Source organism: Drosophila persimilis, unplaced genomic scaffold (assembly GCF_003286085.1).
Source record: "Drosophila persimilis strain 14011-0111.01,24,50 unplaced genomic scaffold, DperRS2 tig00000002-arrow-pilon, whole genome shotgun sequence".
In the NCBI taxonomy this organism is placed as follows: Eukaryota; Metazoa; Arthropoda; class Insecta; order Diptera; family Drosophilidae; genus Drosophila; species Drosophila persimilis.
Window position 1 is genome coordinate 19,580,287 of NW_020825289.1, and position 22,382 is coordinate 19,602,668.

At 48.7% G+C, this 22,382-nt stretch overlaps 7 protein-coding genes and 4 non-coding genes across 11 annotated transcripts; 4 read left to right on the forward strand and 7 right to left on the reverse strand.

The window, feature by feature from the left end:
* The first annotated feature begins 357 nt into the window (after window positions 1-357).
* Window positions 358-1,901, forward strand: LOC6592311 (glutenin, high molecular weight subunit DX5). The gene is made up of 2 exons (XM_002017534.2): window positions 358-528; window positions 582-1,901. Exons 1-2 carry the CDS (start codon window positions 383-385, stop codon window positions 1,771-1,773), a joined length of 1,338 nt encoding a protein of 445 aa, XP_002017570.1. The 5' UTR covers window positions 358-382; the 3' UTR covers window positions 1,774-1,901.
* Window positions 1,902-3,535: 1,634 nt separating this feature from the next.
* On the reverse strand, window positions 3,536-4,100 carry LOC6592309. The gene has a single exon (XM_002017532.2). It carries the CDS (start codon window positions 3,925-3,927, stop codon window positions 3,706-3,708), a length of 222 nt encoding a protein of 73 aa, XP_002017568.1. The 5' UTR covers window positions 3,928-4,100; the 3' UTR covers window positions 3,536-3,705.
* Window positions 4,101-4,178: 78 nt separating this feature from the next.
* LOC6592308 lies at window positions 4,179-4,482 on the reverse strand. Its single transcript, XM_002017531.2, has one exon. The coding sequence runs from the start codon at window positions 4,465-4,467 to the stop codon at window positions 4,270-4,272; it is 198 nt and encodes a 65-aa protein (XP_002017567.1). The 5' UTR covers window positions 4,468-4,482; the 3' UTR covers window positions 4,179-4,269.
* A 2,557-nt stretch (window positions 4,483-7,039) lies between these two features.
* LOC6592307 lies at window positions 7,040-7,260 on the reverse strand. The gene has a single exon (XR_047956.2). It is a non-coding gene; the product is annotated as a small nucleolar RNA U3 (small nucleolar RNA).
* A 261-nt stretch (window positions 7,261-7,521) lies between these two features.
* On the reverse strand, window positions 7,522-7,603 carry Trnal-aag. The gene has a single exon. It is a non-coding gene; the product is annotated as a tRNA-Leu (tRNA).
* Window positions 7,604-8,954: 1,351 nt separating this feature from the next.
* Window positions 8,955-9,036, forward strand: Trnal-aag. Its single transcript has one exon. It is a non-coding gene; the product is annotated as a tRNA-Leu (tRNA).
* A 268-nt stretch (window positions 9,037-9,304) lies between these two features.
* On the forward strand, window positions 9,305-9,525 carry LOC6592304. The gene has a single exon (XR_047955.2). It is a non-coding gene; the product is annotated as a small nucleolar RNA U3 (small nucleolar RNA).
* A 3,171-nt stretch (window positions 9,526-12,696) lies between these two features.
* LOC6592303 (protein TonB) lies at window positions 12,697-13,125 on the forward strand. The gene is made up of 2 exons (XM_002017530.2): window positions 12,697-12,758; window positions 12,820-13,125. Exons 1-2 carry the CDS (start codon window positions 12,756-12,758, stop codon window positions 13,123-13,125), a joined length of 309 nt encoding a protein of 102 aa, XP_002017566.1. The 5' UTR covers window positions 12,697-12,755.
* Window positions 13,126-15,109: 1,984 nt separating this feature from the next.
* Window positions 15,110-16,135, reverse strand: LOC6592302 (palmitoyltransferase ZDHHC15B). The gene has a single exon (XM_002017529.1). It carries the CDS (start codon window positions 16,133-16,135, stop codon window positions 15,110-15,112), a length of 1,026 nt encoding a protein of 341 aa, XP_002017565.1.
* Window positions 16,136-16,375: 240 nt separating this feature from the next.
* Window positions 16,376-17,078, reverse strand: LOC6592862 (leucine-rich repeat extensin-like protein 2). Its single transcript, XM_026985640.1, has 2 exons — window positions 17,013-17,078; window positions 16,376-16,801 (listed from the first exon to the last, which is right to left on the reverse strand). The coding sequence occupies exons 1-2, from the start codon at window positions 17,076-17,078 to the stop codon at window positions 16,376-16,378; spliced, it is 492 nt and encodes a 163-aa protein (XP_026841441.1).
* Window positions 17,079-18,072: 994 nt separating this feature from the next.
* Window positions 18,073-18,665, reverse strand: LOC6592861 (skin secretory protein xP2). The gene is made up of 2 exons (XM_002017527.2): window positions 18,659-18,665; window positions 18,073-18,585 (listed from the first exon to the last, which is right to left on the reverse strand). The coding sequence occupies exons 1-2, from the start codon at window positions 18,659-18,661 to the stop codon at window positions 18,073-18,075; spliced, it is 516 nt and encodes a 171-aa protein (XP_002017563.1). The 5' UTR covers window positions 18,662-18,665.
* Window positions 18,666-22,382: the final 3,717 nt, after the last annotated feature.

Genomic DNA, 22,382 nt, shown 5'->3' on the forward strand with positions numbered 1-22,382 from the left:
TGGAAAATCCCACTGGATGCCGGTCACGTTAGCTTTAATGGGGAGAAACTATGCGAGGGAAACCTTAGATTGTGTGAAGGTAATTACATTGTTTGAAATGCCACATCCCCCTGGCATGACTCAAACCAGCTCTGAGGCCCGACTTCTCTCCCTCTTTCTTCCTCTCTCTCTCTCTCTCTCTCTCGCTCTATCTCCATCGATTAATTCCCTATCTGATGTCATGAACTCGGGGTTGGCAGCCTTCTGCCGCTTATCAGTCGTGCGAGCGGCGATCTATACAAAAATATTTATTCCAGCTTCACTAATCTTCGAGTCTCGGAAAGAGATCATCAGTCTCACTAGAGTGTTCCGCACAGAAGGAGGGTACGGGTGTGTTTCGAGAATGTTTTCCAAACTCTTATCGCTGGGCCTGTGTCTGGGTCTGGGGCTCATCGCGCTATGTGCGCAGTTGGCCACCGCCCGTCCCCAGAATCCCTACTACGTGGAGAGCTCGCGCAGCGGCGAGGGCGGCTACGGACAGTCCTCAAGGTAGGTCTCCACTCCCACTCTGATCCTAGTCTAAATTCTGACGTGTTTTCCAGGCATCAGCATCACAGTCATAGGCGAGGCCATGGATCTGGCCCGGGATTCTCTGGCGGATATGGTCCTCCACAGCAGCCCGGGTTTGGTGGGAGGTCCCCACAACCATCGCCCCACTACGATCCCTATAACCAACAGCCTGGCAGTCCCTTCCGCGGACAGCAGCCTGGGGGCTTCCGTCCCCACCCCGGACAGGGAGGCCGACATTCTGGTGGAGATTTCCACAGAGGACAAAATGGATTCCAACAGCCAGGAGGATACCAGCCAGGACAAGGTCAAGGAGGATTCCAGCGGCCAGGTGAAGGAGGTTTCCAGCAGCCAGGTGAAGGAGGTTTCCAGCAGCCAGGACAAGGTCAAGGAGGATTACAGCAGCCAGGTCAAGGTCAAGGAGGATTCCAGCAGCCAGGACAAGGTCAAGGAGGATTACAGCAGCCAGGTCAAGGTCAAGGAGGATTCCAGCGGCCAGGACAAGGTCAAGGTGGATTCCAGCAGCCAGGACAAGGTCAAGGAGGATTCCAGCCGCCAGGTCAAGGTCAAGGAGGATTCCAGCCGCCAGGACAAGGTCAAGGAGGATTCCAGCAGCCAGGTGAAGGTGGTTTCCAGCAGCCAGGACAAGGCCAGGGAGGTTTTCAGGAGCCAGGTCAAGGTCGAGGAGGATTCCAGCGGCCAGGTGAAGGAGGATTCCGTCAGCCGGTAGCAAAACAACCAGACAGTCCTGGAAATTCTCATCCAGATCAAGATGAGGGCTTTCAGAAGCCGCAGCCAGGAAGTGGAGGGAATCCTATCCAGCCTCGTCCAGGACAGGGTCAGCAGCCGGGTTTCCAGCAGCCAGGAGGCGCTTCAAATCCCATCCAGCCTCGTCCAGGCACTGACGGCGAGGATTTTTCCCAGTTTCACTTCCAGACACCCAACACGGTACAGCCCCGACCAGGTCAAGGTCAAGAGCAGCCCGGGCAAGGGGGCAGCACCATCCAGCCGAGACCAGGAGATGATGGCGATGCTTTGAAGGATATTTTCAACACCCACGACTTCCTGTCGCCCAGCCTGAATCAAGGCGGAGGCCACAGGGATCCCAAGTCGGAGACCGAGGATGCCGTACCGTCATCCGTTAACCAGCGCAATCTCTTCAATACGGATCCCATTTGCACGGACGGAACCGTTCTCATGGCGGGACGTTGTCGCAAAGCGGCCTAGGGCAACGGCAACGGCAACATGGGTGCTATCATGACTGGTCGTTTTGTATGTCAACATCTATTTTCATAAATGCATCATACAGTTGTCTTTTATAACAATAAAATTGGCTTTATTCTGAGTAATCGAAATTGGAGAGAGAGAAAATGAGAGTACACGCGATATGTCATACCCACGATAAGATTGCTATCTAATCGGAGAGGAAAACATCGAAATTTGAAGCGCTTCTGGAAATTCGCGCTTAGCCAACCACACACCAAATGCGTCATAAGATTAGCAATGTAATCGATTACCAATACCTGGAACTCAATGGAAACGATACAAAAAAAAAAGCAATATCAATACCGTCGTCAATTTAACGGGGAACACATTCGAGTGAAGGCACGTTGGCGACCAGTGTCATAATTCCCCCCGAAGATTGCACACAAGTCTTCGCTTTCCGCTGTCCGCTGCTCGCTATCTGCTGTCCGCTAAGTGATGTACTCCAGATAAGAGGTGCACCCTCAGGTCGTCTATTCAACAGAAACTACGCCTCATATGAGCAGCTAGCATTCACCGGATTCGGCCAAAGATGAAGCTGGTCAGTGGGAAATTCCTGCTGATTTCGGTGGTATTCCTGTGGCTTCTCTGCACAGTCAGCGCTGCCGCGGCCAGATGTCCGAAAGGTTATTACATCTTTGTAGGGCGATGCAGGAAGCCAGCCTGAACGGCGGGCAGCTCCCACTCACACTCAATAATTTGTGGATTAAAACTTGAATATAGTATATTTTTAAAACCCAGGAAAAAACAAAGTTTAAGGCACATTATTTTTGCATTCCGTCAAACCTCGAGGCGACATCGCTGATTAGGGCCTGTGGCCACATAGCCGGGCTTGCAGTTGGGCGGCAGGTCGAACAGGCTCACTCCACTAATGCCCGAAAAGTTTCCCGGAGTTTGCTCGATGATAGGTGAGGGCGTAATCTGCACGCTGCTGGGTGTGGTCGTTGTTTGTCCGTGGCTCGATTTCTGCGTAAGACGTCCGAGGATGGTTTTGCGTGTAGTATGCTCGTGGATGTTCTTGGCCGTGGTATGCTCGTGGAGGTGCTTAGCCGTGGTATGCTGGTGGAGGTGCTTAGCCGTGGTATGCTGGTGGATGTGCCTGGCCGTGGTATGCTCGGGGACGGCCTTGTGTGTGGTTTGCTCGTGCCTCGGCATGGTATGGCACCACTGCCAGCTCAGCATCAGCAGCCCAAAGATCAGCAGTAATCTTGATAGCATTTTTAAATGACAGCGAGCTATGGAACGCGAGTATTACCTTCCTCCGGGTTGAAATCTGCGGTACTAAACCGAGTTTAAAAACAGCACCTAATCAGCCTCTAAGTCTGTGAAGCTTTCCTCAAGATGAGCATGAATAAGCTTTACACGAGATCAATCTAGATCGAAAAACACCTTTTCATGTTCTCTATTCTCTTCGCTTTATACCCTAGCAGACGGCACTTTGATTTTCCACAGATGTTTGTGGGCTCAGAAAAGACAGCATTTTCGACCTAAACAAAAGGGTTTATCACCAGCTTCCCTGAGTTTTAAAGGTGAAACATTGATGTAGGTTTAAGATCTGATCGCAATTTTCATTGGAAATTGATGGGAACACATTTCTCTTACATAATTTCAGTACTTTATTGCATTATAGGAATTTTATATAGAAATGATAGAGCGGCAAGAGTCTATCTTTATTACTGTCAAGTGCATTTATCAAATTATTGCTAGTTTTTACGACACAGCTATATTCAGTTCAATAGCGACTCGAAGTTGTAATATTTATGCGCACTCGTTTATTTATGAATATATATTTATGAATATTTATTTATAAAGCAGAGCTTATAACACGTCTCCATCTCGCGTACATTCCACAGAGGTAGGAGACTCATACGATACGTTAAAAGTATTGTCCAGTCCTTAGGCCTGGTGGCGACACCTGTGATGGGGCCCAGTGGCCACCTCGCCGGGCTTGCAGTTGGGCGGCAGGTCAAAGATGCTCTGCAAGATAAACCCTGAGAAGTTCTGGACGTTTTGGGCTGGTTGCTCGGTTGTAGCCAAGCGGCTGTGACTGGGCATGGTTTGCGCCCACTGCCAGCTCATCAGCAGAAATCCAAAGATCAGAAGTAATTTCGAAAGCATTTCGAAGTGTCAGAACCCTTGTTGTAAGAAGAATGAATACTGGTCTCGAACTCCAGAGCTGCAGAACTAAACCGAGTTTAGAAAACACACAGAGTTGGCTTTGAAGCCAAAGCTTTGTTTTGCTTTTGTATTCGAAAGCTTTAAGCAAGCATTTCGTAGAGATCGAGAGCGGAAAAGCTTCTTGCACTTTGTTGATCTCTCCCTCTCTCTCTCTCTCTATGTTCTTTCCACACAAATTCATTTCTGTTCCATTTTTCGGTTAATTGTACTTCTTGTTTACTGTTATAGTCACATATCAATTCACATTTATCAAAACTTGTTGGCCATTACGTCACAGGCGGGTCACTTCTGTTCGATGGCCGCCCGCAAGCGTTCATGATGGGCATTGGCTGTGGCCGCCGCATTGCTGGACTCTGCTCCAGGATTCACCGCATTCCATCCCAACCAGCAGACGGTGTGCAGCACCAGGACGGCAATCCCAATGCGAACAAGCGGCTTGTATTTTAAGGTCTTGGGGGGGCCGTTCTTGGCGTTCTCCATGCTGCCAAAATAAAAACTGATCTGGAGCCAGCTGATGGCACATATGGGAGAGCGGAAAAGCTTGCCAAAGCTTTCTCTCTCTCTCTCTCTTTCTCTGTGTCAGGGCTGGGCGAACGCGGAACCAGTGGAACTTGCTTTGAAATCGTTCAGTTCTTGGGATTTCTTTCTGGGTCCCTTTATGCAAATTTCTCTCGACTTTAACCAAGTCCTAGCTAGAAAAAAAAAGTATCTCGATTCGTTCCTGTCCTCACCTCAGACGCATGTCGGCAGCCACAAAACTTTTGCCAGAAAAACAAAAAATCACCTAACACAAAAGCAAGTGGGAGAAAATGGCTGAAGAGCGCAAAGAAAGTCAGTCGAAAGTCGAATACCCTTGCCGACCAGACCAATGGCGTTTTTATGGCATGGTAGGTTATTACAGCTCCGTGCGGAAGCAATTCAAACTTGTGGTACAAAATGATAATACTCTACACTCCAAGGGTACAACAACTTCGCCAGCAAATGGCACACAATACGCTCATATTACAAGCAGATGGAGACGCTCCAAAGGAGCAGCAGCATGTCGGAGGGTGAGTGGGTCTGGATATGTGTGGCAGGGTGTGAATGCCCCTGGCCAGGTGAAAGATTGAAGCTGCAAGCGTCAGGAATTAGCATGTTATGTTTAACGCATTTTTGCACCTTCGGCATCCCGGGGCTCCTTTCCATGACTTCCGAATGGGTCTGGGGCGTGGGGCGTGGGGCAGCCCCCAGCAACACATGTGCAAACAAGACGTTGCCTTTAACCCGTTGTGGCTTATCCTTGCGGACCACAGCACGGCAGCAGCAACAAACAGGAATAAGAGCAGGAGTCGAGAATTTTCCACACATTTAATCGCATTTTGTTGTGCTCTCCATGAGACTGTCTGTGTGTGGTGTGGTGTGGAGGGGTGGGGGTGGGGGTGGAAATTGTTGAAAAGCTCACATGAATTTTAAACTGCGGTTACTCCCAGCCGCAAAAGGAGTTTGGGGCTAGGCAGAGGAGGCTTAGCATGCGGGTCTTTGAGCCGCTTACGTGTGAGTGCCATTGAATAATGCAGCCCTGCAGTCAGCTACCGATGCCAACGAGCGAGCTGGCAACAAATTAAATTGAATTTCAGCTGCGACATTTAAAAATTTCATGAGCACTTCCCAGCCCATTTCGGGGTGGAGGCCCTCCGCCTGCCGTTTCCTCCATTTGAGGACCCATTCCCGGGGAAAACCTCTTGCAGGGCTCATTAAATAGATGCCCGGTACGTGCTTCCATTTTGGGGCACATTTCATTAAGTGCACGTAAACGGCAGGCTGTCAACTAGCTGTGGGCGTGTTCTGCGCCCCCATCCCCTCTCCATCTCCACCTCCATCTCTCTGTTGCTCACACAGACACATGGGTAATTCTCAACGTAAACACTTTGGGAGAACATGTCGCAAAGACATCAATTACAGCATCAGCCGCATTGGCATCAGCATCATCATCATCATCGATTGGCCCACATGATGATGATGATGTCAGTTTTTGGCCCCTAGGTGAAACTGCTGTCTCCACCCTTCCTCCGTCCTCCCTTAACCGCATTTCAAATGTATTTTTATGTAAGCACTCAAAAAATACGAGTATTGTAGGAGGACTGAGAGGAAATACAGTGCGTGGCAAAGGTATATTCTGCGAAAGAGAAAACCCATAGTCGATCTAAAGTTGCGTTTCGTTCTGGGGCTCCTATGAAACGTACTGTACCATGGCTGTTACTCTAGTATTTGCTTTGCATTGCTGAAATAAATTTCCACTACGTGTTGTGTTGTGTTTTGTCGTGTTTGACTACAGATAGTCGGAAGCATGAGGAAGCGCCGCCGACTCAGCCCACGTGGGACAGGTGGACAAAACTAGGCACGGCACCACTTAATTGTTCTTGCGTGAAGCATTCAAGTTTCTCAAATATGGATGCTGGTGGAACCCACTTTCCCAACTACGAACATGCTAAATGGTTCTTAACGGGCATTACTCTCCTCTTTCAAAGCATTTCCAAGTAGTCATCATCTACTAATTGAGATGGTTCCAACTCTGAATTAAGCCAAAAATCACGCCCTCGCTCAAGGGTCATTCATATGCAGCGTTAAGTAATTAGTGGAAGCACTCCACTTGCTCCGCCCATTAGCAAACATTTTATTACTACATTTTCAGTATTTTTTCGTCGTCTTGAGCACGAAGCGGCCTCGAGAGAGGTGCCGCAAAAAACCAAAATCTGCTTCTCACTAAAATGTTTTATAATGCAGATAGATAGATGGTGTAAAATATGGACCACCCATTAACGCTCTGACGACGACGACGGTGGCTGTCAACGTGCAACGAAAACACTTCAACTGGCAACAAACAGCGCAGAGAGCGCTTTGCCGCTCGAGGGCTCAAGGGTTGTTTTAATTGCTTCACAAAGTAGAACAACAATAACACCGGGAACGGGAAAAACCTGCCGGTTAAGGCCGATGTAACAATTCCACTACTATTTCTCCCTTGGCTGGGCTGCGCTTATTACAAGCTTTTCAAATTTATTGTTAAAAAGGGTACACCACTCAGAATTCGTTCTATCCGTTTTACCGAGCGATCATCGAAGCTCTGCGCCCCGAACGACACGGACACCGAAGTGCCGCACCAGAAAGGGCGCTGGGCAAAACCTCACGCTGCCGAATAGGACGATTTAACTCATCAACGCGGGTGTGTTTGGCTTTCAATTTGTGCGAAAGTAAGTGAAGACTGACTACAGAAATGATCCTGTGAAGTATAGTCTTAACTTTTACAGCCACGACCTGTGGATCTTCACCCGCCGCGAGCTAGAACCAGTTGGGAATTACAACAGCGTAATCAACGAAAAAGCAACTGATACGTGGGGATTACTGCGCATATGGGAATATGGTTGCTATGGGGTGGGATCACTTTTTTCGGACTTGTGTGTTCTAAGATTCTTCTTCAATGCCGATCACCGATCGGATCGCTACGTAGCTGTTGAAAAAGATAGAAAATCTGGAAAATTTACAAAAAATCAATTCACTTGGCAGCGGTGGGATTCGAACCCACGCCTCCGAGGAGACTGGTGCCTTAAACCAGCGCCTTAGACCGCTCGGCCACGCTACCATTTCCTAAATAGCCGCCAAATGGCTGTTAACAGAAACAGAGTTTTGTTCGGTTCTGACTGTTGGGTTTAATTAAAACCTTGGCGTGAGACTTTATATCTCAATGTTCCCTATGCTTAAATGCATCCCTTGCATAGTTTTTCGAAGGTATTTTGCAGTTTTGTGGTGTCGACAGAACTATTTGTCGAGCCATTCATTAAGATTTTCCCTCATTGCTGGCTGGCATATTGAGTGGACATTTTACCTCGGACCCAAGCCACTTGGAATGTGCCTATTGTTCAACAGCAGTCCTTGGTATTTCAATTTGTCAATTGTTTGAAGTTTAATTTGATTCGGACATGGCCATGCCAGACATAGTCCCATTCCCAGCATTCCTGATAATGCCCACAATTAACTCCATTAGCGTTTGCACCTGGTGTTGTCAGGGCCCGCCTGGGCTGTACGTGATTTTTTGCTTTTTACCTGCTACGGTCTGGCATGGAGATTGAACAATTTTACAATTACTCGTATTTTCAGGCCGAGCGAGCCGAGGAAGCGCCTTAAATTTGTATAAATTCACGTGTGGCAAATATTTTCTATGCTGACGCGGCGTCTGACTTTTTGCTCCCTTTCGGTGGCATTTTAATGAAACCGCAAATGCTGCTCTGTTGTTGCCGACTGGCTTCCCAGTCCTTGGAGCACCCTTTGGCCAACCGCAGACTTTGTTTTTGTTTTCCCTGTCGTACCGTGCAAAGATTTTTATTGCAATTTTCTAATTTCATTGCGGATGTTTTGTACCGTCGGAGTCTTCTCCTTTTTCTAGATACCCAACTCCTGCTCCTGCGCCAGTGCCAGTGCCTGTGCCAGCTCCGGCTCCGGCTCCGGCTTCAGTTTATGGCTTGCAGCAGCAGGGCGTCCGTCGGCAAATTGTTGCTGCGGTTGCATGTGTGGAGGAAATGGGGGTCCAACCGCCTGTCACGCATAAATTCGCATTTTCATTTGAATTTTAAACGCATTTCTAAGCTGACGCCGCTGTCTAAGCAAAAATGCTGACAGTTTTGCAAAATATAATAAACATTTTAATGCAGCAGCCAGAGAAGGCAAGAGCAGAAGGCTTACCCCAGAAATTGATTTCGATTGATTGACATTTTCTTTTTTCCCAAATGAGCGCATTTATATGCGTCACGGTGTGGGTGGAAAAATAAAATCAAGGTGTTGCCACTGCCACTGCCGCTGCTGCTGCCTCGCGGCGCTCGTAAAAATAGTTGCACAACGGAGATACAAAAGTATCTGTTTCTAAGCAAGAACTCACATCTACTCGACGAACCAGCGCCGCAAGTTCTTAGCACGCATTTGACAACGCAGCAGAATATGGTAGCGTGGCCGAGCGGTCTAAGGCGCTGGTTTAAGGCACCAGTCTCCTCGGAGGCGTGGGTTCGAATCCCACCGCTGCCAAGTGAATTGCTTTTTTGTAAATTTTCCAGATTTTCTATCTTTTTCAACAGCTACGTAGCGATCCGATCGGCGATCGGCGATCGGCATTGAAGAAGAATCTTAGGACACACAAGTCGGAAAAAAGTAATCCCACCCCATAGCAACCATATTTCCATAGGCAGAATAATTCCCACGTATCAGTTGCTTTTTCGTCGTTCGCGCTGTTGTAATTCCCAACTGGTTCTAGCTCGCGGCGGGTGAAGATCCACAGGTCGTGGCTGTAAAAGTTAAGACTATACTTCACAGGATCATTTCTGTAGTCAGTCTTCACTTACTTTCGCACAAATTGAAAGCCAAACACACCCGCGTTGATGAGTTAAATCGTCCTATTCGGCAGCGTGAGGTTTTGCCCAGCGCCCTTTCTGGTGCGGCACTTCGGTGTCCGTGTCGTTCGGGGCGCAGAGCTTCGATGATCGCTCGGTAAAACGGATAGAACGAATTCTGAGTGGTGTACCTTTTTTAACAATACATTTGACAAATTAAATCTTACTCATAGTTTCCACCCAACTCTTTAGATTCTGAGTTGAGGGTTGGAAAATGCTCAAAAGTGCATTAAAAGTTTGATGGAGAAAAATGCGCTTTTCTTTGTGCGCACTTCTTATTTTGGGAACTCAATGCGCGACACAACATCCGCGCCGTTATTGGCAATATTTTATAAGCTTGCCAAGAACCACCCTGTATCTCCCTCGGAGTACCTTTGCCCGATCCCCATGCCCATGCTTTTGAAAAATTGGCATGTCGTTGCAACTTTTCCCGAGCAGTATAAGAAAAAAATAAAATCTCTTGGCACATAAGTTTTGTGCACTGCACGTTAAGTACTTTTTCATAACCATCCTCTCCTCCCCAGAGTCCCAGAGTCGTGGCTGTTGTGTCTGGGAGGTACGGTGCTGCGGGATGGGATGTACTCCTGTGCCTCCGGGGCATAATATGCATATGCAACAACACAAGGGGAGGGGCAGCAAATAATAGAGAATGGCAATAAAAAGTACGATACATATTGGACGGAAAGCAGCCAAAGGGAAACTTTAAATAGTTCCTGCCACTTTTCCGAGAGTTTTGCTCTGGGGAAGGGCAAATTACTTTTAGTGCTGGTTTTTTTTTCGCAGAGTTTTTGGTTATTTTTTATTCTGTTTTGTGCAAAAGTTTGTGGCCCTAAATTAAGCGATTACAAATGGGATTTTTTTGATAATAGAAATTATAAATTGATATCAAGAAAAGTTGCGAAAAAGTCAGGACATTGTTAAATACACGGAAAAAAAGAGGAAATACTTTTCATTTATGTTGATCCACGCGGGATTTGAACCGTGGACCTTAAGATTCGTGGTCTGAATGCCTGGACACAAGAGAAAAATCCCCAAAAGTATGGAATGATTTTGTAAAGACTCTTAGGATGACTTTATGGAGCGATTTCTTTAAACACTCGGTGATAATGTTGCATAAACTCTTGTTCGGTTTTGAGGGGAAAGAACTTCTCATGGGCTGAACTTTTGCCCCGACACTCGTCGGTCGGTGCTCTGAGCCAGGCTGATTTGCTTGCTCCGCACGTAGCGTCATTTTTGACATTTAATTATGGTCGGTGCTGTTGCTGCCTGCCACTGTGCCCCACTCTGTCAGAGAGCGAGTAAGCTGCATGCTCGATTCTCGCAAAAGGTGATTCCATATTTCGTTTCTTGCGACTCCAGCGGCGCGTGCTACGTGTGCATCTTGTACCTGTCTATTGTAGTTCCATATGCAAGCCACATGACCTGGCCCCTGGCCCCTGGCCCCTGGCCTGTGGACCTCGGTCCTAGTCCTCTTTGGATGGACGTGCGTTGTCAGGACTGCCGCTTCATTTTTTCTCCATAAAAATTGGAGTTTCCTTTTCCTCCTTTTTCGGTAGTTCGGGAGGGGTATTCCGTTGGACAACTTTGTGGGGCAGGGCAATTTATGGAAGAAAAAAAAAAAACACAGCAAAACGAGAAGAATGTGGCACGTGACGTGAAATAGCAAAGGATTTGCGAACGCCTGGAGTTGGGGACTGCACTGGACAATGGCGTCTAAATTAATTATCAAGGATAACAGCGTGAAAGGTTCAGCGACGCTGCATTGTCTCCTGGTTCCTAATTCAATTACGACAGCCCTCAGGACCGGGCGCTGGGAATGGGGCAAATTAAAAAAGGCTTAGGCCAGAGTTAATACGGGCTTAAGCGCGGTAATTAAAAGCCGAAGCTGCAATTGCAATCAGTCGCGGAATGTCTCAACAACAGCTGCCATTCGGGTGGATACTTTTTCAGGCCAATCCGACGCGTTGAAGGGGGCGGCACAGCTGCCACTCCTTCCAACAAAAGTGCCCGCCAAAATCACGAGCTGCAAATCTCTCGAGAATAATTTGAAACATAGAACAAGTCGGAAAGAAAAGCCTGAAGACGACGCCGCCGCCGAATCCCTTCAACATTAAAATATGATGAGCTCGTGAAGGCACCGGCCCAAATGAAAATGAAGTTAATAAAAATGCCGTAAAGGGAGAGTCCCCAGTGCTCAGTTCTCAGTTCTCACTTCTCAGGTGTCTGCGCGCGAGGCAGTGCGGGCGCGGGGTGGGGGGCTGTCCAAAAAATAATCAACATAAAAAAGAAAATTATTTGCAATATTATCAAGAGCTGCAAAAGCGAAACGGGAGTGGAAGAAAGACAGTGGAAAACAGAGAAATGAAATGAAAATTGTGAAAATAAAAATAAGACAGGAATGAAATGAAACTATGGCTGGGGGAAGGCAGACAGATCGAAATGGGAATAGCAGCTAAGGAAATGGAGGAAAGCGGAACAGTAGCCACAGGAAATAAATTTTCTGAAAAGGGGGAAATAACAGGGGAAAACCCTGACAAGGATACTACAGATACTGACAGAACTGAAGAGATCTTAAAGAATCAGCTCTTGAAAGATACGCATTGAAGTGAAATATACCCTGAAACTTCATTACTCGCCCCACTGTGCCCGTTCCCCTTTCGACCGACCCTTTTTCCCCAGCGGAATAACTCCAGAACTCCAATTGGCGTTCCCGTTCGAGTTGTATAATAACTGGGGTTAGGACCGGCAATAAACAAACGGCAGAAAACAGAGCCACAAAACCGAGATGCAAATTAAATTTGGTTTTAATCAAGCAGAGCCGTGGCTCTCCCACGCGGGGGCCGACCCCAAGGCCGGGCTCAACAAGCAAATCAATTAAAGGGCTGCACCCCGCCACTCCAGTCGAGTCGAAACAAAAGCCAAATGTCAAAATACAAATTTTGTGAAGCCAAAACATGCTCAAACTCAAACACCAAGTGGAAGCGCATGCGATGACCTCTAGAGACCATCGATGGGCCACTCGAAGACAATGGCACGGGCAATGCGTTAGTTGAACAAAAGCCAGACCGAAACGTGATCATATTTTTGAACCCACGGTCCACGATCCACAGTTTGTGCATCAGAAAAGCTGGGCCAACCGGTTCGCACCGACCACATGTGAGTCTTGTCCGGCAACGGACGCATTCATCAATCTTTGACAGAGCGATCGCAGATCAAGTTCAAAGTCATCTGCGGCTAATGGATAATGGTGCTTCCGTTGCCGCTGGCGCAGAGATCGGCCATATAAAAGCCGCGGGAGATCATCGATGCCACAGCACACATCTTCCGTTGATCGTCGCACAAACACAGCCAGCAATCATGGTAGGTCGAGGATCCCTCCACTCAGATAGATATATGTTCTAATTCTTTGGTTGGACCACAGAAATTCCTGATCATCGCCGTTGCCTTCCTGGCCTGCGCCTTTGCCGATGTCTCGGAGCTGTCCGGATACGATTACCAGCAGCCGGAGCTGCCCGCCCCCGCTCCAGTGGAGACCTACATCCCCCCCGCACCGCCAGCACCGGCGCCCGTTGAGAGCTACATTCCCCCCGCACCGCCAGCACCCGAGTACATCCCACCCGCACCCGTCCAGGCCGAGCAGTCCGTGATCGAGGAGATCGAGCAGCCCGCCCAGGACGGATACCGCTACAAGACCGTGCGCCGTCGCGTCTTCCGCCACCGCGCCTAAGTCGCCGGGGGATTCTGATTCAGAGACCCTTCTTGTTGGTTCTTCCTAAGATTGTTCGTTGACTTGGGTGTCGGATTCGAATGCCATCCACAATCCGCACTTTGATAGTAAAATTCGTAATTGAAAAAATGTTTGTTGTCTTGCATTTACTTTGGTAACCATCAAAGTTTATAGAACAGGAAAATAAAGTAACAATAAGTGAAATTTATGAGTGTAATATGGCTAATGCTCGTAGTTTCCATAAAACAATCGAGATCCCGAGTTAAGTGACAGTTTGCGGATATTTGTGGAGCAGAATCCCTCTCGATAGCAGGCAGTTTCTCTTTATCAACAGGTTCCCATCGGCCAAGTTCAATTTCCAATGTCAAAGTCGTCGTTTCCACAGCCATCCAACCCTCTTCAACCCACTCTCCAATCCACTCACACTCACACACACACACACACACACACACACAGAGAGAGAATCCTAAACAAACCGCCCAAGGCCAAACACATGTCCTGGCCACACAGGCATTCCGACGAGCCCCATCCCTGGTGGCAGTAAAAAGGTCAAACCAACGACTAGACCAATTTGACTTGGCCAAAAATTGCTGAAACATTCAATGAGCTTTCCAACTGGGGCCAAAGCAAACAAATCCTCGATTACAAAATCAAACAGCAGGCGGGGTGGGGGGTACGGGGTGGGGGGCACGGAAAACAAAAGATGGCGAAATGGAAAAATGTTTGCCCATATTGCAGAATGGGAAAATATGCGAATTCAATAAACCGCACTCCGCTCCACCGCTCTACCGCTCTACTGGCTGCCTTTACCCTTACAAGTCATTTGGCCAATTGATGTTGACTCTGCGCTCTAAAGCGAATTTCCGTTGTGCCTCGGAGTGGCGAGCAGAGGCGAGGACTCCTCGACTCCTCCTGGGTGTGGGGTGGGCTGGGGTGGGGTTCACATATTTTGCACTCACTTTATGCTGATGACATGCAAGTGGCAAAAAGTATGTGTCCCGCTCTGGAGCTGGAGCTGGAGCTGGACCTGGACCGGGCCAAAAGGCGAATAATGAGCTGCAAACAAGCTGTGGAAATCAGCCAGCGGGGCCATAGTCCTCTCTGCTTTCTGTTCTCTATTTCTGTCGGGATGAAGAAAAAGGAACAACAAGAAAAAAATAGAAGAAATGTGAAAGAAAATGCCGCCCGACACCCAGACAGCATCTTCTTTGTCGTGGCATACGGGAAATTCCCCATGGAGTCTATCAACAGTTGATAAGGCAAAATGTGCGTGCAGGGGCTGGGATTGGGGATGGCATTCCTTCCTTTTTGGTATGTACATAAGTTTATTATTTTGAAGGTAATTGGATTTGTGTTGCAGCAGTCAAGAAGTCGCCAACGCCAACGCCAACGCCACTGCCACCAGCACTGACACCTCCCCCAGCACCCCATCGCGTGTCCACCACTCGCCGCATATTCTGTGGCGGAATAATAAGAAAATATATAAAGTTTTTTCTCTGCTCCCTCTACTCGACTCCTTCGGCAGGACAATGAACTGGCAGCGCGACAATCTCAACATATGCTCAATGCTTCTGGCTGTGCCTCCGGCCAGGGAGTCCTTCCTTCCATCCCGCGGAGCGGAGCCCGATACAGTGGACGCTGGCCATTGTTTGCACTCGTAATTGTTTTCCTAATGGATAAAGTCTATAAATTTCTGTGCCCGACGCGCAGCCAAATGCGAAATATGTCACGAATGTTAAGCGTTTTATAAACGACTGCGATCTCTGTGGCAATGTGGAAATGTGTGGAAATTGTACACCAAAGGAATGCGGAGCGTGTGGAGGAGGATTTATCGATGGTGGCCACTCAGCGGGACTGCACTGCTCTGCTCTGCTCTGGGCTGGTGTGGTGGCAGATGCACTTGCTGCCAATGAATCGTAAATTAAGACATTGATGGAGCTTCCCCGGCTGTTTTGTACCATTGGCTTTAATACAGATACTCGTATTAGAAATCAGCAGAACTGGCCGAACTAATGGAGCCCTCCCGTAGGGGAAAGGTGAGGCCGTCGCCGCGGCTGCTGTAGACGGGCAGTGGCCACAGGTACCATCTATCGCCGAACACCTCGCACAGGTTGGCGCAGCAGCCCAGGTTGAAGGCCTTCCTGGTGCGGCCACCAACGCAGAACATAGGAGCATGAGCCGACTCCATGGTGGTGCGGTTCAAGAGCAAAAGGTAGATGTGGAGGCCCAGCATAATCATAGTGGCGCCGGTGAAAATCATGGCAAGGACGATTGGGATCATGGTCTGCAGCGAGTTCAGGTCCACGTTGTCAAAGTCAAAACCCCAGGCATGGTGGAGCTCGAGCAGCAGGGTCACTAGGACGTACAGGCAGTAGAGCGAGGCGTAGATGAGGAACAGCAGGAAGAACTTGTAGTTGTGGAAGTGCACGCAGTTGTTCACCCAGGGACAGTGGTGGTCCATCTTGAGGATGCAGCGCTGACAGATCCGGCAGTGGTGGGCCCGATCCGGCTTGATGAGCCGGCACTGGCCACAGTATCGCACGACGCCGTTCTGATCGCACATCGTGATGGGCAATCTGCGAGCTACGTGGCTCAGAATGTGCCTCCTCTCCTCCAGGCCGTTGGCCCTGATCAGACGCGTCCAGTCCGCGTCGGGTATGCTCCACTCAGCCGGAATCGGCATGACCTTCGCCCACATGCTGCTCCAGTAGCTCCAGAGGAACATCAGCAGCAGCAGGTGATACCAGAAGAGGACCACACCCAGGACGATAGCCGAGTGATTCCTCATGTTCTGCAGGCACAAGTGCCACACATATACGTAGTACGAATAGACTATAAGGCCGACTATGAAGATCACCGGCATCCAGTTGAATATAGACTCCAAACAGCCGCAGCAGGTCCTCCTCTGGCGACGGTCATCTCCTCTGTCCTCTGTCAAACATTCTATAGCCAACTGGGTTACTGCTGGCACTGTGCTGATCGGAATGGATTGGGAGCGATTGCTGATCATCCTATGATGGGTCAGTCAATGTGTATTCCATAGCTGAACGTCGTGCTGTATCAGGCGTCGCCTACTTGTCTCAACGAATGGATATGGATTGATGCAGGAAGTACCCCCACAAGAGTCCATTTTCTTCTAGCTTTTCATCGTTTATTTACACTCCATCTTCTCAGAAAACATTAACAGATTCCACGGCAAAGGACCTATGACATTATTTAACAATTGGGCGTTCTTGGGTTCTTTGGGGCCTTAGTTGCGGTGACGGAAGACGCGACGGCGCACGGTCTTGTAGCGGTATCCGTCCTGGGCGGGCTGCTCGTACTCCTGGATGGGCTCCTCGGCCTGGACGGGGGCAGGGGGAATGTAGGCGGGTGCGGGGGCTGCGGGGGGAATGTAGGACTCGACGGGCGCCGGTGCTGGGGCTGCCGGGGGAGGAATGTAGGTGTTCTTGGGTGCTGGTGGCGGCGGTGGTGGTGGAGGAGGGATGTAGGCCTTGGCCGGGGCCGCCGGGGGTGGAATGTAGGTGTTCTTGGGTGCCGGCGGCGGCGGTGGTGGCGGAGGAGGGACGTAGGACTTCACAGGAGCTGGCTGAGGATAATCATAGCCAGAGGCACCAAGCTCCGAGACATCGGCGTAGGCGCAGGCCAGAAAGGCAACGGCAATGATCAGGAATTTCTAGAATAGGACACAAAAATGATGATGTATAGAGGATCCTGGCTGCGGTCCTGCGGTTTCTGGTGGACCTACCATCTTCGATGGGGACTTGGCTTGTTGCTGCTTGGATCACAGATTGTTGGTTTGTGCTGCCGGACAACATGCATGTCGCCAGTTTTTATAGCTCATTGTTTTGGCCGTTTCGGGTCAAGCGCGGCAAAATTAATTGCACGATGCCCTCACAATACACGGGGGTCTTGGTCTTGGTCTTGCCGTTGGTCTTCGTCTTCGTTACCATTGCCCTCAGATGCCATAGTCGGAAGATAACCAACAAACCACCAATGCCAAGGTGGTTTGACGGGTTTTCGGTTTTCGGTTTTCAGTTTCGGTTTCGGTTTCATTTTCAGTCTCAGTTTTCGGTCTAAGACAATGCATTCCAAAATTGCTTTGACTTTGGCCAGCTCTATTCGTTTTTTTTTGTATCCAAAAAGACAACAAAAATCTTCTTTAATTAGATCAAACAAACCAATAGATGATTTCCATTTGAATGCTGAAAAATGGTTTTATTTCTATAAGTTTTCGTTTCGTTTTGTTTTGTTTTCTATCTTTTCAAATTGATTAATGTTCGTGGGTCACACGCACTATCACGCCGTATTTGTTTGTCTCTGCTTTGCTCTTGTGCTTTATTCTGGTCTCCGCTTCCCCGTCAAATTATAAGCCCGCTCGGCCAGAGCCTAAGGCGTTGCGTGGTTTCGCGTCTGGGCCAAAATTAAATTCAATTTGCTCAGATTATATTATGCTGATCTTGGCAGCGTCTTGGGGCCTAATTAATTGCCTGGACCAGCTCAGACTAGCTTTGGGGAACATCTGGCTTATAAATCACCATATTTTGTCTGCTGAATATTGATTTTTCGAGAGCCAGACACAGAATATTATTCCTGGCCATGATGTGGTCAGTGTCTCGTTGTGATGTAAGCTATTCCGATGTTTAAGAACTATTCGGCAACTATCTCATGTTTATTCATCTAATTAGACCCTCGAACTGATACCAAATCTCCACTACACCACACTGTCCTCAATACAATCCTGTACTTTAGTAAACCATATTGAAACCGTGATTTAGATTCTTATTATTTGCCTAGGAATCCTCCATTCGAGTTCCATAATTCCAGTGTACTTTTGCAGCATAAATCTTGAGGACTCCCCACAGTACCCCGCCAATGCCATAGTCAAATCTTTTATATCGTTCATTTCTTTTCTTTTATTCAGTATTCATGTCATGGAGCTGCACTCTAGTAACGACGGCGGATCACACGACGACGGACTGTCTTGTAGCGGTAGCCATCGTTGGCAATGGGCTCGATCTCCTCGAGAACGGGCTGGGGAGCCAGGACTGGGGCTGGAGCGGCAACGGGGGCGGGGGCAGCCTGGACGGGTGCAGGGGGGATGTACTGGTTGACGGGAGCGGGCAGGGACACGGGGACTGGCGCCGGGGCGGGGATCTCGATCTGGACGGGTGCTGGTGGTGCGGGGGGAATGTACTGGTTGACTGGTGCGGGGGCAACCTTCACGGGTGCCACTGGTGCGGGTGCTGGGGCTGGGGCAGGCACCTCAATCTGGATGGGGGCTGGTGCCGGTGCGGGGGGCAGGTAGGAGCTCACGGGCACTGGGGCGGGTGCAACCTTGACTGGGGCCGGGGCCGGGGCCGGAGCTGGGATGCTCACGGGGGCGTAGTTGTAGCCGGACAGATGGGAGACATCGGCATGGGCCACAGCCAGGACGGCGAGGACGACGGCGAGCAGTTTCTGCACGGAAAAATCACAAAAGTTACGGTCTATTCCCTTGGCCTTGGACAGCCTCTCTCTCCTCTCTACTCACCATCTTGAGGTGTGTTACTTGGAACGGTGACGCTACTAGTATGCCTTGGAGCGATCGATGGGGCTCTATTTATATGGCGACTGGGCGCGGTGCAGAAGCGACAGCCAGACGTGAAGATAGTACGACCGAAGAAGTGCGGATGGTCTCATGGTCTCTTAATATGCCAGAAACCAGAATTTTACGAGCAAACACTACTATAAGGCCCAACAATGGTTGAAAGAGGTAACCCGGTACCCCGGCACCCCGGCACCCTACCCGATCCGTGATGGGTTGCACTGAAGCTCCCAACGATATGACTATATATTTCCACTGATTTCTATTGGAGATAGATGGAATTACTCTATGAGATCGTTTTGTGCCTCTCACGTCTTCAACTCAATCCCTATCTACAGTACTTTGCACCTTATCTATATGTATAGTGCCCAGATCTCTGATTATGCTCCCTGCTCTTCCGCTATAGCGTCTAACAAAGTCTCTGAGACCCAACCGAAACCCAAGCGGGTCCAACGCTGGTTGTACTTGTTGGTTTTGTCATTGCTTTAATTTAAATATCATTTGCATAAAACATTTGTGCCTCAGTGTATCGAATTGAACTAACAAAAATTAAGCAAAAATAAACAAAAATCGAAAACAAACTGAAAAACTGGTCGACTTGAAGCCACTCGCCGCTTTTGGCACAACAGCCTACTGCCCACGGAATGGCATGTCCAAGCGGCTGTCATTAATCTGCTTGATTAGGTGGTCGAGAGCACGGCCTATTGCTTAATTATATGGGCACCCAGTGGGGGACGAGCCACACGTTCCGATGGGGTCAAAAGTTGAACATGACGCCAGCTAGACGGACGCCATGTGTCACGACGCGGAAAACAAATTTGCCAGACGGATACAGGGGGCAGGGGCAGGGGGCAGGGACACCAAGAGAGCCACAGAGGGGTCGTACTTCGAGTGGGTGGTAGCACAGGCTCCCAGGCACTGCAGAGTGCATGTGAAGGACAACACTTGCGCTGTTCGCTCTTTTAATTACACAATTGGCTAATGGTGCAACTTTTTGGGGTGCTGCCTGGCTGGTGTTCAACTAGAGACACTTGGGCGTCGCTCGACGTTCGGTGATTTAATTTCGGTTGAATTTCTGTTTTCGCAAAGGCAAAAACCATGAACAAAAATTCTTGCGATGGGGCGCAAAATGTCAAAAAGCTATGCAAACAAGCACTTAACCTCTTTTATTTTGACAATTCCATTATTTTCGTAGCGCCAATAAACTGAAACTGCAAATGTATTTTTGAGCAAACAAACACACACACACACACACACACACACACACGCCCAAACGGAGCCGCAAAGCCATTTTGGACATGCAACGCTGCGTATACGTAATTTAGTTGTTTGGCTGTTAATAGTTGACATGCATCCGAGCAGATCCGGGGGGCGAATAGAAATAACGGAAAATAACTGGAAAATGCCACTGCATGCCACAACAAGAATACATATATATGTATGTATGTACATCCCCCCCCCTGTTGTCCAGTACTGACTGATGGAAATGGCTTCAAGCCAAGACTTCAATTTGTTTCAGTCTATTGTTCTCTATATTTTTCATTGAGGAACTAGTTTAGTTCTTCTTCAAACTCTAGGCAAACTCCTTTCACCAATTAGCCAGCATACGGCCTCTCTGATCGGCAAAGATAAGCTCAGGTTCAACGACCTCCAGCCAAGGCTTGGTGCTGACCCAGCTTAGGGCGCTCCATCGGCATCTCTGGATGGAGATATTCGTTCAGGTTTGCGGCGCACGCTTCGATCGGATCCATTTCGCACCGTCGCATTTGCATAACTATTTTGCATTATTTGTGCAAAAAGTGATTTAATAAATATTCAAAATGCATTCAACTACCCCCCGAGCCACAGCCAGAGTCACAGTCACAGCCGGAGCATTGTACGATTGTTGGATTGTTTGGGTCGAGTGGTGTCGAGAGTCCCATGGCAGGGAGTGCTTTGACATGACCAACTTCAAGCTGTGGCTGACAAACGCTTAACAATCGATTTTCAGACATTTTTCGACGCTCGATGGGCGTGCACGTTCGCCCCAGCTCATAAATTCATTCGCAGCATCGGTATATATCCGAGTGTATATGCATTTCGCCAGATAAATCAACGGGCGACAAATTAATGCTGCAAATGAAGTGCAACTGCTGGCATCCAGCGACGACGAGGACGACGCGTCGGCCCGGACCCACCTGTCCAGGATAACGATTATATTCGCGCCTCTGGCTGCTCCTTCCTCTCCCTCTCCCCCTCACTCTCGCTCTGGCGTTCGATGTCGCCCAATATGCAGTAACAGTAAAAATAAATGAAGCCAGTCAACGTTTGCATATTTCAGAGGCTGCCACTGCCACCCCTCTTTGGTTTTACGTTTTTCCCCCATCCCCCATCCGCCATCCCGCGTTTCGTGTTGTTTTTTTGTTTTTGGTTTCCAACTGGCGATATAATTACGTTGATACTGTCAATTTTCCACCGATCCATGCCCCATATCCATGCGGACACTGCCTGTTTCGCAAAGTCGCTTTAAAGCCGAAAGCCGGCCGCCGAAGGGCCCCTGGTGGACCCATACGCTTTTACATCAGATTTATAGAGTAAACCCGGCCCAGAGGGCAAGATTTTGTTGGGTCTGTGGATGTGTATTTTTATCCCATCAACATTTGAAACAAGTCCAAGGCAGGGTATCGCCTAGTCGAATAACATCTTAAGAGCCAAACAGCACAACAAACGGTCCCCATTTATTGTATTTTTTGCCACAGCAATTTCACTTTTTCCGCCTGGTCGTTTCCTTGTGCATACTTTTAGGCTGGCTGCCGGGGTGTCTGCCTCGTGATTATTTTGTAATCCAAGCGCCTAAAGCATCGATTACACATCCGACAGGTGGGCCGCCCGCCTTCGTTCGATTGGATCGTGGCTGGGGGTGGGGCTGGGGCGGAGTCATAATGCGTGTTAATCAGGCGTCATTAACTGCTAATTAAGTGCGGTGGGAAATGCAACCAACTGTCAATTGTTCGGGCCCAGCCGAACCTGGTTCGGTGCTCTGGTCTTTTTTTTTTCAATTCAATCGCCCACTCTTCTGCCTGGCGGAGCAGAGTGTGCAATGAGGCTGATAATTGGCCAATGCAGACCATATTGCAGTTCCCACTAATCGCTGACTGGGATTAGACGAGTGACAGGCTGTGAGTGGATTGCCCACAGCGGAGAGCACAGGGATTCCAGGGAAAATAATTCCCATAATAACACCCTAATATCCAATTGAAAGATCTGCATTCTTTGACTACAGCATTGGGAAGAATTCATTAACCAAATCGAATAAATCTAATCCCAACCGATTGGGTTTGGGCCTGGATCGTTTGTAAATTGTAATTGCCTGTCAAATAATTTGCTTGCTGTAGGCATGTATGTATATTTGCATTGCGGAATCATCAGTATCAAAGCAAAAATGTATTTTAATTCATTTAATTGAGCTGCCAATATTTGACCAAAATACAATTAACAATATAAGCCAGGACCAGGACCAGGACCAGGGCCAGGACCGGGGACAACCGATCCTTTGCGGTCATGGCCCCGAATAGGCTGTGGAAAAATTATTTCGTTTTAATTACGCAATTACTCGTAATTTTAGGAGCCTTGTTGTTTGCTTTTGTTGCACGCTTTTTAATTAGTATGCGCCGTGGCAAGTTTAATATGT

Bases quoted from the DNA above. Each gene is read 5' to 3' on its own strand.
- LOC6592311 (XM_002017534.2), top strand. From the start codon at position 383: ATGTTTTCCAAACTCTTATCGCTGGGCCTGTGTCTGGGTCTGGGGCTC. The intron at 529-581 runs GTAGGTCTCCAC...CGTGTTTTCCAG, and splicing joins GGCTACGGACAGTCCTCAAG to GCATCAGCATCACAGTCATA.
- LOC6592309 (XM_002017532.2), bottom strand. From the start codon at position 3,927: ATGCTTTCGAAATTACTTCTGATCTTTGGATTTCTGCTGATGAGCTGG.
- LOC6592308 (XM_002017531.2), bottom strand. From the start codon at position 4,467: ATGGAGAACGCCAAGAACGGCCCCCCCAAGACCTTAAAATACAAGCCG.
- LOC6592302 (XM_002017529.1), bottom strand. From the start codon at position 16,135: ATGATCAGCAATCGCTCCCAATCCATTCCGATCAGCACAGTGCCAGCA.
- LOC6592862 (XM_026985640.1), bottom strand. From the start codon at position 17,078: ATGGTAACGAAGACGAAGACCAACGGCAAGACCAAGACCAAGACCCCC. The intron at 16,802-17,012 runs GTGCAATTAATT...GTCCTATTCTAG, and splicing joins CCGTGTATTGTGAGGGCATC to AAATTCCTGATCATTGCCGT.